The following is a 14,466-nucleotide window of genomic DNA, read 5'->3' on the forward strand; positions in this document are numbered from 1 at the left end:
AAGACATTCAATGATAACCATTCCTGCTGCAGAATTTTCAAAAATAAAAGGGCCAATAGGGATTGGGTTGCTGCAAAGTTGGAGAAAAGGCTGGTCACACAGCCCAACATAACAAGGGCCGAAGCTTATAAGCATTTAAAGGAAGAGTACAAGGTCCATGTGCATTTGAAGAAAGTGACAAAGGCACTACACAAAGCCAAGGGAAGAATATAAGGAAATGAGAAGGAACAGTATCAAATTAAGGGACTACCTGGCTGAGCTTATGAGGAGCAATCCTGGCTCCAATTGCCAGATGCAAGTAATACCACAACTAGTCCCTAATAGCCCACCTATTTTTTCTAAACTGTATATATGCCTTGACGCCTGTAAGAAAGGATTCAAAGCTGGTTGTAGGCCATTGATTGGACTAGATGGATGTTTCTTGAAAGGTTATTATGGGGGACAACTATTGAGTATTGTGGGAGAGGATGCAAACAAGAGCTTTTATGTCATTGCTTTTGCAGTTGTTGATAGTGAGTCCAAAGAAAATTGGAAGTGGTTTCTGACCTTGTTACAAGAGGACATTGGCAGCCATGTAGTACATGGATGGAACTTCATTTCTGATCAGCAAAAGGTATGTTTATTTCAAATTTATTTTCCTTTATTATAAGTTGTACATTGCTAGCCATGTGTGATGAATTTTGTTGCTGCTTGATATATGAATGTAGGGTTTGATACCAGCATTACAGGAGGTCATGCCTGGTGCCCATCACAGGTTTTATGTGCAGCACGTGTGGAAGAATTTTATTAAGCAATGGAAGGACAAAGCCATTAGGGAAATAGTATGGGCGGCTGCACGCTGCACTACTGTGCCCTAATTCCAAAGAACAATGCAGAAATTGAAGGAGTTGAATGAAGATGCTTGGGCATACCTTCACAAGATTGACCCTTCATGCTGGGTGAAGGCCTATTTAGTCACTGGCCCAAGTGTGACAATATAACCAAACAAGTGGCTGAGATGTGGAATGAAAAAATTGTAAGGTACAGTTCCAAGCCCATTGTCAGCCTATGTGAAGAACTTAGGTGCTATATCATGAGGAGGATGGCTGCCCATCAAAGAATACTTGGAACAGTGAGGGGTAAAATTGCTTCAGCACAACAGAAGAAGCTAGATCAATTGAAGGTTTTAATGGACAGGGAATTTGGAGCAAGATCTATACGAAGTGACTGGAAAGGGTGAAAGGGTGGGAGTCAATTTAACCTATAAGACTTATGCATGTAATCTGTGGCAGCTCACTGGATTGCCATGTGAACATGCAATCGCTGCATTATGTCACAAGAATGAAACACCAGAGCTTTATGTCCATCAATGGCTGACAGTGGATGCTTTGCATGCCACTTATGCACACACCTTGAACCCTGTCAATTCTGATAAGTATTGACCTGAATCAACCGAGCCTAAACCCATTCCTCCACCACTCAAAAGGTCAATTGGCCGTCCCAAAAAACATAGGAAGAAGGATCCAAGTGAGGAGCAGGTCAGCAACACCAAATTAAAAAGGACATATGCTACAAAGTGTGCTAAATGTGGACAGCCTGGTCACTATGCAAAGACCTGTAAGGGACCAACTGCAAGCAACAAAGGGAAGAGAGCGGCACCACCAACAATTGCAGTTAATGTCAACATACCTTCAAGACCTGAAGAAGAGCTCCCACTGAGTCAAGGAGGACCTTCTGTAATATCAAGACAGTCCCAAGCATGTGAAGAATCCATTAGAGGCAACAACCCACCACCTACTGCCCCACCACCAGAAGTTTTGTCAACTGAAACTCTCAATGCAACAAGCAGTGGCACAAGGAGCAGGCTAATGGCCTTCATGACCACACCTGGGTTTAGGCCACCAAGGCCAGCTTGAATGAAATTGATCAGTTGTAGGTCCAGTTTTTTTTGTATAGGGGTTTAGTGTTTTTTGTATAGGCAACACTGCTAGATCAATTGGCCATTTTTTGGAATTGTATGCAAGTTCAGTTGGAACCCAATATTTTTTGGTATGTAAGACATTTAAGTGCAGTACCTGTTTTTTTTTATTCCCAATATGTCTCTGTATGGGTTTATTGTGAATAAAAAAAATTGTGGAAAAATAGTTGACAGATGGTTTTTTGTATATGCAGGTCTGTAATTATGCAACATTATTGCTTAATGATATCCTTTCAAGTTATGAAAGATGGTTTTAAAGATGGTTTTTGCATAGTGATTTCTTATGATCTGTATGATGGTTTTTGGTATAAGTTTGAAAGATGGTTTTAAAGTTATTTCTTATCCTTGGTGTTTGCTGCAATATGCATATGCATATGTGAATACATATTGCTGCAGTGTGGTTTGTTATTTCAAGGGACTACATATACTGGCCTTGGTAACTTGTTTTTTTTCTGCAATATGCCTGTGTATATATTTGTGGATGAAGGGTGTGATTAAGTGCTATGTCATGACTTACTATGAAGCTTCGAAATGTTTATGGTTGGTGTTGGCTAGATTTTGCTGCAATATGTGCATTCCATTGTTGCAATATTATGTGTTCCTGCCAATGCATTTTTAGCACAAAACAGCTCATGCCCATTTTTCAAAGTGCCAGGGACCAATTTGGGCCCCGATATTATTTGTCAGGGACCCATTTGTCTTTTTTGGTTTTTCTGTTAATGCAACTTTCTGCATTTAGGGATGAATACCTCATCACATTGTGGTTTGTGATACAATGCAACAAACTGGCACATTCATTCCATGCATGTTGAGCAGCATACCATACTACAACAAAAATAGGTGCTATGTTGCCATTGGATGCACATTTATATGATGCTATCAGATATAAAGGAATACATTGAAAGCTTCTTTATTATTAATCCACAATTGTATGATGCAGACAGATTCCAACCAACAGAGAATAGGCCATATAATACATCCTTCTTCATTAATTTGGATAACAACATTACTGAGTACACATTACACTTGAGAGAAGGAAAAATAAATTGGGGTCACTTGTTTTGACTGTTACAACACTAACAACAAACATACACATGATGATTAGACCTACACAAGTAGCACCTAAGATCCTAGCAACCCTACCAACATTCATAATTTGTTTGTCCATCCTATCTAACTCCTCCACCATCTTCAGGTATACATCATTCATCTTTTTTTCCTGCTCATGAACCTTCATTTCCTGCTCACTAATCTTCACATCTTGCTCTCTCATCATCATGTCCACATACTTCAACTTGAAATTAATTTCAGCAACATCCAACTCCACAGTGTGAATTCTTGCATCTTCCAGCTTCATCCCTTCATTACAGATGTCATCTATCCATCTAAAAAAATCACAAAATGGCTTCTTCTGCAAAATAACAAACCACGATTATGAAGTCTTTCAGCTTAATAGAGGGGCAAATAACACATGTATACCTTGAAATTAGGGCACCCAAGGAAAGCCCTGTTTGGGTTTCTCTCAGTTTTGGAGGTATACACAATACTTTGTCTCCCACATTTGCACCTACGACCGGCGGTCCTTGTCAGTTTTCTTCCCCCTATTGAAGCACTAACACTTGATCCCACCATGCCAGAAGAAAGACTCATCTTCTCCATGCCCCAGCAAGTCCGGTACAGGTCTTCTACCGTTGTCGATTTTCAGACATCAATGTCCGGATTTATAGTTTGAGTGATTTTTCTGTTTAGGGTTCATTTGAGAAAATTGGGGGATTTTCATTTTTAGGGTTGATTTCAGCAATTTGGGCGATTTTTGGGATTGGGGTTCAGTGTGAGGGATTTTTCTGTTTAGAGGCATTCCATTCACAAAACGGCGTCGTCTCTTCTTCCACGGTGTACCACATCCAAGCCGCGTCAGCAAACTAACGTGCCAAATGGGCACCGTTAGTTGGGCCGTTTGGGGGGAGTTAATAGAAGGATCAACATGGCTCTTTTTTGTTATTTCGTGGACCAATTTATTACTTTTTTTTTTCGAGGGACTAAATTGTGCCTCGTGAAAATTGTCAGGGATGAAAAAGGGCAAATTACTCCTTTTTTATTTATCCCAACAACAAAAGTTCATTTGGCACAACTTGTTTTCATAGTACAAAAAGTATACCCCTTTTTTGGTAAGAAAAGTATAACGCTCTTATTTTTCAGTTTGTGTCCTTTATCACTCTCTCTCCCTTTCTTAAACACAAATGACCTTTTAAATGTGACAATTAACATTCGGCATTTTTTGTTTACCTTTAAAATTTGTCCAAATTTGCCTTTCTACATTCTTTTATATAGTTATTTGGATAAAAAAACAAATATTTTTAATTGAAATTGTATTTTTAAACCATTGTATTATGGGTTTCATTTTTATGCAGCTGCGGGCAGAAAAATGTAGGGCAAATTACACATAACCACCCTTAACTTAAGAGCTTTTTCAAAATACCATCCTGCATTTTTTATTCAAACAATTAACCCCTTTAGTATAATATTGAAGCAATTAAACATATTCAACCATTTTCAGACAATTTTATCCCTCACCCCAATTTATTGCCGCCATTATTCTCTCCCTGCCTTTGGCCAATATTTGAATTTGTTTTATATAAATCCACCCATGATTGTGATCAATAATCAAATCAAATACATTAAAAAGTGTTTTCTTGATTTTTCTTGAAGATAAAACATTTGTACTGTAACAGGCATCATTGCCAAAAAAAAACATTCTCCATTTTTGTATCCAATATTTTGCAAACGCACAAGTTGATAATCTCCTGCGAACAGATCCTATTCATCAATTTTGTTTTATAATTTTTTTCATTTTCTTTCTTTTTATAATACAAGGATACGTGATAGAACAACATATTGCATATTAGCAATTTTTTTATTAGAGAATAATTTTTTTTATTTTTTGTTATTCGAAAATATGGGGACAAAAAAAGTCACTAGTTCATGGGATTGCAGGGGCTGCCATGGCCACAAGTCCACAACACCCTTTGCAAATAGAAATGACAAATTGTGAATAATCAATGAATCAAAAATCTTAAAAGTCGTTTCCTTTGTCCAGTCGCGACATTGGCAAAAGGCCGCCGTGATCGTTACAGGATAAAAGCAGGATCTTGGGAATCTGTAACTCTTATTGGTGTTGGGTTGAAGAGAAGGATATTTTTGTCTTTAAATTATTAAATATGTTTAATTGTTTGAATGTTATAGTGGAAAGAAGATAATTTTTTCAATTGAAGTTTAAGGTGGTTTTTTGAACAACCACACAAGTTGAGGGTGGTTTTGTGTAATTTGCCCAAAAATTTATTTGCCACAGGCACATGTTTGCCAGTGTCAGATCTTGGTAAATATATATATGTGACAGATAAAGTATTTCTACCGTAGCGACATAAATACTTTGGCCTTGTATAATAGCCTCTTAATTAATGATTTAGTTGAATGTTTTTTAAATTACATTTCATATATTAAAAGAGGGGTTTTATGTTTATCATATTATAGAAGATAAAATTATCTTCTACAGACACATAAAAATATGTGGGGTTCATGTAAAGAGAAAAGAAGAAAAGGAAAATATTGATACAGATTCCACACACTTATATATATATATATATATATATATATATATATATATATATATATATAGGCTTTTTCACATTTTTGCTCCTCATTAATTATTTAATAATAATTTTACCCCTTATTGCAAACTATCTACCAATCTGTCCCTCTTTAATCGATTAAATTGAATATTTAATCGATTAAATGGTCAAATGAAGATTTAATCGATTAAATCTTTAACTCAATCGATTAAATCTTCCTCTTTATCAGAAGAACAACCTTATGTATGGAAGATTTAATCGATTAAATAGGGAGATTTAATCGATTAAATTTTCAAGTCAACGATTTTTGCCTATTCTGACCATTTAATCGATTAAATTTTTGGCTTAATCGATTAAAGAGAGGCAGATTGGTAGATAGTTCTGAGTAAGGGGCAAAATGGTTATTAAATAATTAATGAGGGACAAAAGGGTGAAAAAGCCTATATATATGTATATATGGCAAAAAGATTTCTGCAGCCGCTGCACATACAACAAGTAAGGATACAGAACCGGATCCTGTTTTTTTTTTATTTTTAAAAAAAGCTGTGGGGGCCCACTTTTCTGTGTCAGCTGCAGATAACACTCTCTACAGCGGCTGCAGAAATAGTATATATATTTATATATATACAGGTAAAATCATTTCTGCAGCCGTTTTACGTACAACAACGACAGGTGTATGGTTATGATTCCCCATATTTAATGCTTTCATCCTTTATACGGTTATGATTACCCGCATTTAATACTTTCAAGTATATATATATATGGCAAGTATTTGATTGATGCACGTACAACAGCTGCATAAATGTAAACCCCGTATATATATATATATATATATATATATATATATATATATATATATATATATATATATATATATATATATATATATATATATGTGGCAAAATAATTTGTAATGTGACTGCATATAAGCATTGGTGCAATCACATTAAAACTACGTCATTTTGGGTGTGATAAAAGAGTTTAGCGTTTAGAATTAATTATAGAAAATAAAAATATTATATTTATTTCCACTTTTGTATGGTTATGATTCTCCATATTTAATTTTTTATATTTATTTCCACATTTATATGATTATTATTCCCCATATTTAATGCGTTCACATTATAAAACGACATAGTTTTAGATGACTGCACCAATCCTTAGGTGTAGTCACTTTACATCCTATAAATCCTATATATATATATATATATATATATATATATATATATATATATATATATATATATATATATATATATATATATATATATATATATATATATATATATATATATATATATATATATATATATATATATATATATATATATATATATATATATATATATATATATATATATATATATATATATATATATATATATATATATATATATATATATATAGATATATATATATATATATATATATATATATATATATATATATATATATATATATATATATATATATATATATATATATATATATATATATATATATATATATATATATATATATATATATATATATATATATATATATATATATATATATATATATATATATATATATATATATATATATATATATATATATATATATATATATATATATATATATATATATATATATATATATATATATATATATATATATATATATATATATATATATATATATATATATATATATATATATATATATATATATATATATATATATTATATATATATATATATATATATATATATATATATATATATATATATATATATATATATATATATATATATATATATATATATATATATATATATATATATATATATATATATATATATATATATATATATATATATATATATATATATATATATATATATATATATATATATATATATATATATATATATATATATATATATATATATATATATATATATATATATATATATATATATATATATATATATATATATATATATATATATATATATATATATATATATATATATATATATATATATATATATATATATATATATATATAGGATCCTTTGACGCCAGTGTCAAATTTGAATTTTAAACCGTAAAGATCAATGTTGTCATATGCTTACAAATCAAAGTCGTTGATCTTTTTTGATCTAACGACTCTCAGATGAGGTGTCAAATTTCAAATTTAACACCGGTGTCAAAGGATCCTACCTTATATATATATATATATATATATATATATATATATATATATATATATATATATATATGGGGAGGTTATACTTACTGCTTTTTTTCTTACTATTTTTTACTATAAAATCTTAACCTTTGATCATACTTATTAATTAATTATTAATTTCTAATAAATTATAACCGTTAGATTAACGGAATTCAACAGTTAAGATTTGGTAATAAAAGGTCGTAAGAAAAAGAGAGAATAAATATAACTTCTTTATTTATATTTATATATATATATAAAAGATAAAATTATCTCGTGAATGTAAACAATATCTCTAATGCGTGACAAATTCATGGGTTTGAGAAGGTTGAATGTTCATGGAGAGGTTCATGAAAATATTTTTAATACTCCCGTTTCGAATATTTGGTAAAAGATAATATTTTTATCTTACTCTTCCCTTATACTTAATTCCACACTAATATCCCTTACTTTTTTTCATGTTTAGACCAGGAGAATGGACTCTTGAGATGTGTGCATGAATGACCACTAATTACTCAGCACTTGGAACTTGGATCCAATTCGCCGCCACTGGTCTTTCGAATTCCATGTGACCATTTAATATATTATGAGCCCATATAAAATTGATCAAATTCCACAAGAGTGGGGTAGTGGAGTGTTTCATTCAGACTCTGTTACAAGTATGCACAAGAAGGAGAAAAGTTTTGGGAAAAAAGCATAACTGAAGGAGAGTAGAACTCTCGCCCTGTTTAGCCTACAATTTGGACTTTTTTGCTGGTTAGTGGCAAGATGATCTCATAGATGTTTTTGTCTTACCATTTTATTTTGCATGTTCTCGGAATCTGTTAGTATATATATAGGTGTCCTAGAGATAATCTGAGAGTCAGATGGACCCATGTACTTCTTTATTTGTTATGAATAAATTTTATGAATAAAAGCATTCTTTATCTTATTTCATATTGCATGTCTCAAATATTGAATATGAGTAACTGGATAAAGCCCTTGGAATGGAACAGGTGTCACATTAAGGATCTGTGATAGAAATCACGATCATGAGGAATGACACCACACGTCCATTACCAAAAATATGTTCCTAGTCTAGGGATACCGATAATGGGCATTGATTATCTTGGGTAAGACTAGCACGACTCAGCTACTTGCATGGAGATGCAAGGTAGAGTCCTCGTGAGCTACAGACATGGAGATGTCTTAGCTGACTCGTGGGTGGACCTATTGAAGAATAGCTCTCACTGAACTGACCCACAAAGAGACAATACAAGGAAATCTCACAGATAGTATCAATAGGTAATGTCTCTTATTATTTGGGTGTGTCTTTCCTTAGACCTAACGTCGTATAGACATGTGCTCTGGAAGGCTTGTTTTGATTGTATACCTTGTCTGCGTGAAACATGGAGACTCGTAGGTATACTCTTGGGCAAGCCCTAAGGACTCAGGCCTAGTGTGACAAGCTGAAGGAATTCGTCAATCTCTGTGAGAGATTAGGTTATCCGTAGAGTGGTGATGACATTTACAGGACTCGGGAATCTATGCATAGTAAAGGAGTACCCGCTCTTTAGAGTAGAGTCCGTAAATGAAGATTTCCTGTTTCGGCAAAAACTAACCCTAAACCATAGGGGTTGATACGTTTTCCTTGACCTAGGTCAATGGGATGGATAACCGAGGCGAAAGGACAATTCACACGGTAACCAAATAGGTATAGAAGGTTTATCATGCGATGAACTCAACTACCTCTAGGACAACAAAGCATTACTAGTGCTCTATGTTGTCATTAGATGGATTGAGCATAATGGGCCCAAGCCCATTTATGTCAGTGGCTATGTTGGGCCTCATGAGTCGTACACAAACACCTTAATTTGACTTGAATTCAAGCATATGTGGTTTGGGTCCAATTAGGCATAATGGGCCTAAGTTGAAAAAGCTCACATATTGGGCCAAGAGAGAGTAGTGGCATCATGGGTCAAGTTGGACTCTGTCCATGATGTAACTTAATTAATTTAAATTTAAATTAATAAAATTAATTTTTCATTCTAATTTTGAATTTCGAATTTGAAATTTGAATTTAAATAAAATTAATTTCAATTCTAATTTGGAATTTTGAATTTGAAATTTGAACTTAAATATAGTTATTAAATTAGATTTATTGAAGCTGGAGAAAATAAATTAGATTTATTGGAAACAAATCAATTAGATTGAATGACCAAAATTAAAGAAACCAATTAATCAAATTAATTGGCTGAAATTGGGGAAACAAATCAATTGGATTGATTGACCAAAATTAAGGAAACCAATTAATTAAATTAATTTGCTGAAATTTGGGAAATCAATCAATTGGATTGATTGGATAAAATTAAGGAAATTACTCAATACGATTGAGATTAGATGAGGGCAAAGATTTGACCTAATCTTAGGTTAATGAGTCGCCACATTTATATATAGCTCTCATTCTTCCTTAATTTTGTATTTCTTCTTCTCTAATTTTCTTCACTAAACCTTAGCCAACACACACATCAGCGTGGCTATCTCTTTCTTGGAATAACGAAAGGCACCACCCCAATCTATATTCTTCTCTTAAGTCTAGCAACCTCCATTGAAGGAGATTGGGCATTCGAAAAAAGTGTTGATCAAGAACGCATCTGATCAAGAATAATTATCCAAATGAAGGTATCAACTTTAAACCCATAACATGTCTATTGCATGATTTATAGACTGAGAGTGTGACAAAGGTTACATTTTCCGCACAAATAATTTTAATTTTCCCTTTTTTGTATTCATGACCTGCAAAAAGCAACTTTCAGAATCAAGTTCCATTGTATCATCCGGAAGAAACAGTGGAACACAACTTGGTGATAAAATCACTTATGGAGAACAAATCAATTGTGGCTGCACAAAAAACATACAGATGTCAAGAAATCGAGCTGATTCATGTGCAGAAGCCACATTACAATTTAATACAAATCAAGAGAACACGGAAGCATTTTATGCTTCTCTTGTAGCAGAGACCACATCTTTCTCACATGTCCAAGACCCCCAACTCAATAATGTATCTGTAAGAACTAGGTCTAGTGAAAAAACCCAGAAAACTTTGCAGAATTTGCTAGACTTGCTCTCAAAAAAGTTCTCTCTTTTGGTGCACCCTGGACGCTCTATACCAATGAAAGTTATTATGAAGTACCTCCTCAGTTTGTCGCCAGAGGAAGGAATTTCAGTGCGAACAAAATCAGTAATATTGCAACTTTCACAAGGTTTTGCTCAGTGGAGTTCGGACTATGACAATGCAAACCTTAAACTTGTGTCAATAACTGCAGATTTATTGAAAGCTGAGAAAGTGAAAGATGATCTTCATGCTAATGTTAAAGATTTCATGGAAACGGACAAGTATGAGAGGTATGTGTCTAATGAGTTAACCCGCTTGCAGGAAGAGAAAAGAGACCTTGAGGAGAAAATCCATGCCGTAGAAGCTAAGATTGAAGATTTTGCAGCAGAGAGAGACATTGTTTCTAAAAGAAAGAGAAAAGTGTTTGACAAAGGAACATAAATAAAAGCTGAAAGGGACAGTTTGAGAAACAAAGTGCCAAGGTTGAAAGCAGAGCAGGAATGTGCGAAGAGAACAAAAGCTAATATTGAAGAAGAGTGGTCAAAGCTTAAAGAACAAATCATTGGAAGCACTGGTTTTAAAGAGTGAATCTCTAAGAACGTTTACAATATTTCATGACCAACGATCAAAGGTTATCAGAACTGGTAATATTAAACTTTGCAGCCTTGAGAAGTTGAGAAATCTAGAGAGCAATATATTAGATGTGTTTAAAAGCTTAGTATTTGGCAAGATAAAGTCAAAGAGTTTGTCAAGTGTCTTGCTTCTGCGAGGTTGTTTATGTATTGACAACTCTCTTGGCTCTTGCTTTTTCCTGACTATTTTGTTATTTACAATTTGCTGTCACGTTATGCAATATTTCGTGGATCTTAATTTAAAATATTAGTGGTTGCACATATTTTCCAGAACAAGGACATTATTAATGAAATGATACACGAACTTTGCATAACATTTACATGAAACTGCAGTATGGATTGAATACTCCTTCAGTATGCATATTTCTAAAAAAGGTCCAACACTTCCATCAAACTTTGTTTTTCTTCCCCGTCTAACATTTTCAACTAGAACTGCCCCACAACACTAGACATCAATCTTAGAAGTGAGAACAATTTTAACATGAATATCCAAAAACTAGAACAATTCTTTGATAATTCTTGCTTGCTTTCATGGAAGAAAAAAACTTTGAGATGTCAAGAAATCTACTCCATAATGTTACCTCTGCAACCAAAATTATGGAGGCAGAATAGGCCCTGACTTAAAAAACCAAGAAAAAAAATGTGTCTTCACAAAAAAAGAAGAAGAGAAAAGCGTGTCATGATATGAAAAATATCGTACAGTATTCCGATTTTCATTTTGAGATAGCGACTAAAATGATAATAATATTTTTACAAAAACAATGTTAAAATTCGAAAATTATTCTCCATTCTATCACATTTAAAGTTTCATTATTGGTTCTCGGATATATTTTTTGTCACGTGGTAAAAGAAAGTGAGTCAGTTTCTAATATTACAAACGTATTGTCATGTAGCAAAATATGTTGGCGGGACTCACCATATTCTGTTAATCTGTTATGTAGCAAAATATGATATGTTGGGACTCACTGGTGATGACATTTACGGGACTCGGGAATCTATGCATAGTAAAGGAGTCATGCGATGACCCGCTCTTTAGAGTAGAGTCCGTAAATGAAGATTTCCTGTTTCGGCAAAAACTAACCCTAGACCAGAGGGGTTGATACGTTTTTCTTGACCTAGGTCAATGGGATGGATAACCGAGGCGAAAGGACAATTCACACGGTAACCAAATAGGTATAGAAGGTTTATCATGCGATGAACTCAACTACCTCTAGGACAACAAAGCATTACTAGTGCTTTATGTTGTCATTAGATGGATTGGGCCTAATGGGCCCAAGCCCATTTATGTCAGTGGCTATGTTGGGCCTGATGAGTCACACACAAACACCTTAATTTGTCTTGAATTCTAGCATATGTGGTTTGGATCCAATAAGGCATAATGGGCCTAAGTTGGAAAAGCTCACATATTGGGCCAAGAGAGAGTAGTGGCATCATGGGTCAAGTTGGACTCTGTCCATGATGTAACTTAATTAATTTGAATGTTAAATTAATAAAATTAATTTGCATTCTAATTTCGAATTTCGAATTTAAATAAAATTAATTTAAATTCTAATTTTGAATTTAAAATTTAAAATTTGAACTTAAATATAGTTATTAAATTAGATTTATTGAAAATGGAGAAAATAAATTAGATTGATTGGAAACAAATCAATTGGATTGATTGACCAAAATTAAAGAAACCAATTAATCAAATTAATTGGCTGAAATTGGGGAAACAAATCAATTGGATTGATTGACCAAAATTAAGGAAACCAATTAATTAAATTAATTTGCTGAAATTTGGGAAATTAATCAATTGGATTGATTGGATAAAATTAAGGAAATTACTCAATACGATTGAGATTAGATGAGGGCGTTGATTTGACCTAATCTTAGGTTAATAAGGCGCCACATTTATATATAGCTCTCTTTCTTCCTTAATTTTGTATTTCTTCTTCTCTAATTTTCTTCACTAAACCTTAGCCAACACACACATCATCATGGCTATCTCTTTCTTGGTATAACGAAAGGCACCACCCCAATCTATATTCTTCTCTTAAGTCTAGCAACCTCCATTGAAGGAGATTGGGCATTCGAAAAAAGTGTTGATCAAGAACGCATCTGATCAAGAATAATTATCCAAATGAAGGTATCAACTTTAAACCCATAACATGTCTATTGCATGATTTATAGACTGAGAGTGTGACAAAGGTTACATTTTCCGCACAAATAATTTTAATTTTCCCTTTTTTGTATTCATGACCTGCAAAAAGCAACTTTCAGAATCAAGTTCCATTGTATCATCCGGAAGAAACAGTGGAACACAACTTGGTGATAAAATCACTTATGGAGAACAAACCAATTGTGGCTGCACAAAAAACATACAGATGTCAAGAAATCGAGCTGATTCATGTGCAGAAGCCACATTACAATTTAATACAAATCAAGAGAACACGGAAGCATTTTATGCTTCTCTTGTAGCAGAGACCACATCTTTCTCACATGTCCAAGACCCCCAACTCAATAATGTATCTGTGAGAACTAGGTCTAGTGAAAAAACCCAGAAAACTTTGCAGAATTTGCTAGACTTGCTCTCAAAAAAGTTCTCTCTTTTGGTGCACCCTGGACGCTCTATACCAGTGAAAGTTATTACGAAGTACCTCCTCATTTTGTCCCCAGAGGAAGGAATTTCACTGCGAACAAAATCAGTAATATTGCAACTTTCACAAGGTTTTGCTCAGTGGAGTTCGGACTATGACAATGCAAACCTTAAACTTGTGTCAATAATTGCAGATTTATTGAAAGCTGAGAAAGTGAAAGATGATCTTCATGCTAATGTTAAAGATTTCATGGAAACGGACAAGTATGAGAGGTATGTGTCTAATGAGTTGACCCGCTTGCAGGAAGAGAAAAGAGACCTTGAGGAGAAAATCCATGCCGTAGAAGCTAAGATTGAAGAT

At 33.1% G+C, this 14,466-nt stretch overlaps 1 protein-coding gene across 1 annotated transcript; it reads right to left on the bottom strand.

Moving 5' to 3' along the window:
• Positions 1-2,492: 2,492 nt before the first annotated feature.
• Positions 2,493-3,616, bottom strand: LOC133301369 (uncharacterized protein At4g04775-like). The gene is made up of 3 exons (XM_061500995.1): positions 3,437-3,616; positions 3,069-3,368; positions 2,493-2,558 (listed from the first exon to the last, which is right to left on the bottom strand). The coding sequence occupies exons 1-3, from the start codon at positions 3,614-3,616 to the stop codon at positions 2,493-2,495; spliced, it is 546 nt and encodes a 181-aa protein (XP_061356979.1).
• Positions 3,617-14,466: the final 10,850 nt, after the last annotated feature.

Source organism: Gastrolobium bilobum, unplaced genomic scaffold (genome assembly GCF_033153095.1).
Source record: "Gastrolobium bilobum isolate Gb01-03AN ecotype WA unplaced genomic scaffold, APGP_CSIRO_Gbil_v1 utg11783, whole genome shotgun sequence".
Classification (NCBI taxonomy): Eukaryota; Viridiplantae; Streptophyta; class Magnoliopsida; order Fabales; family Fabaceae; genus Gastrolobium; species Gastrolobium bilobum.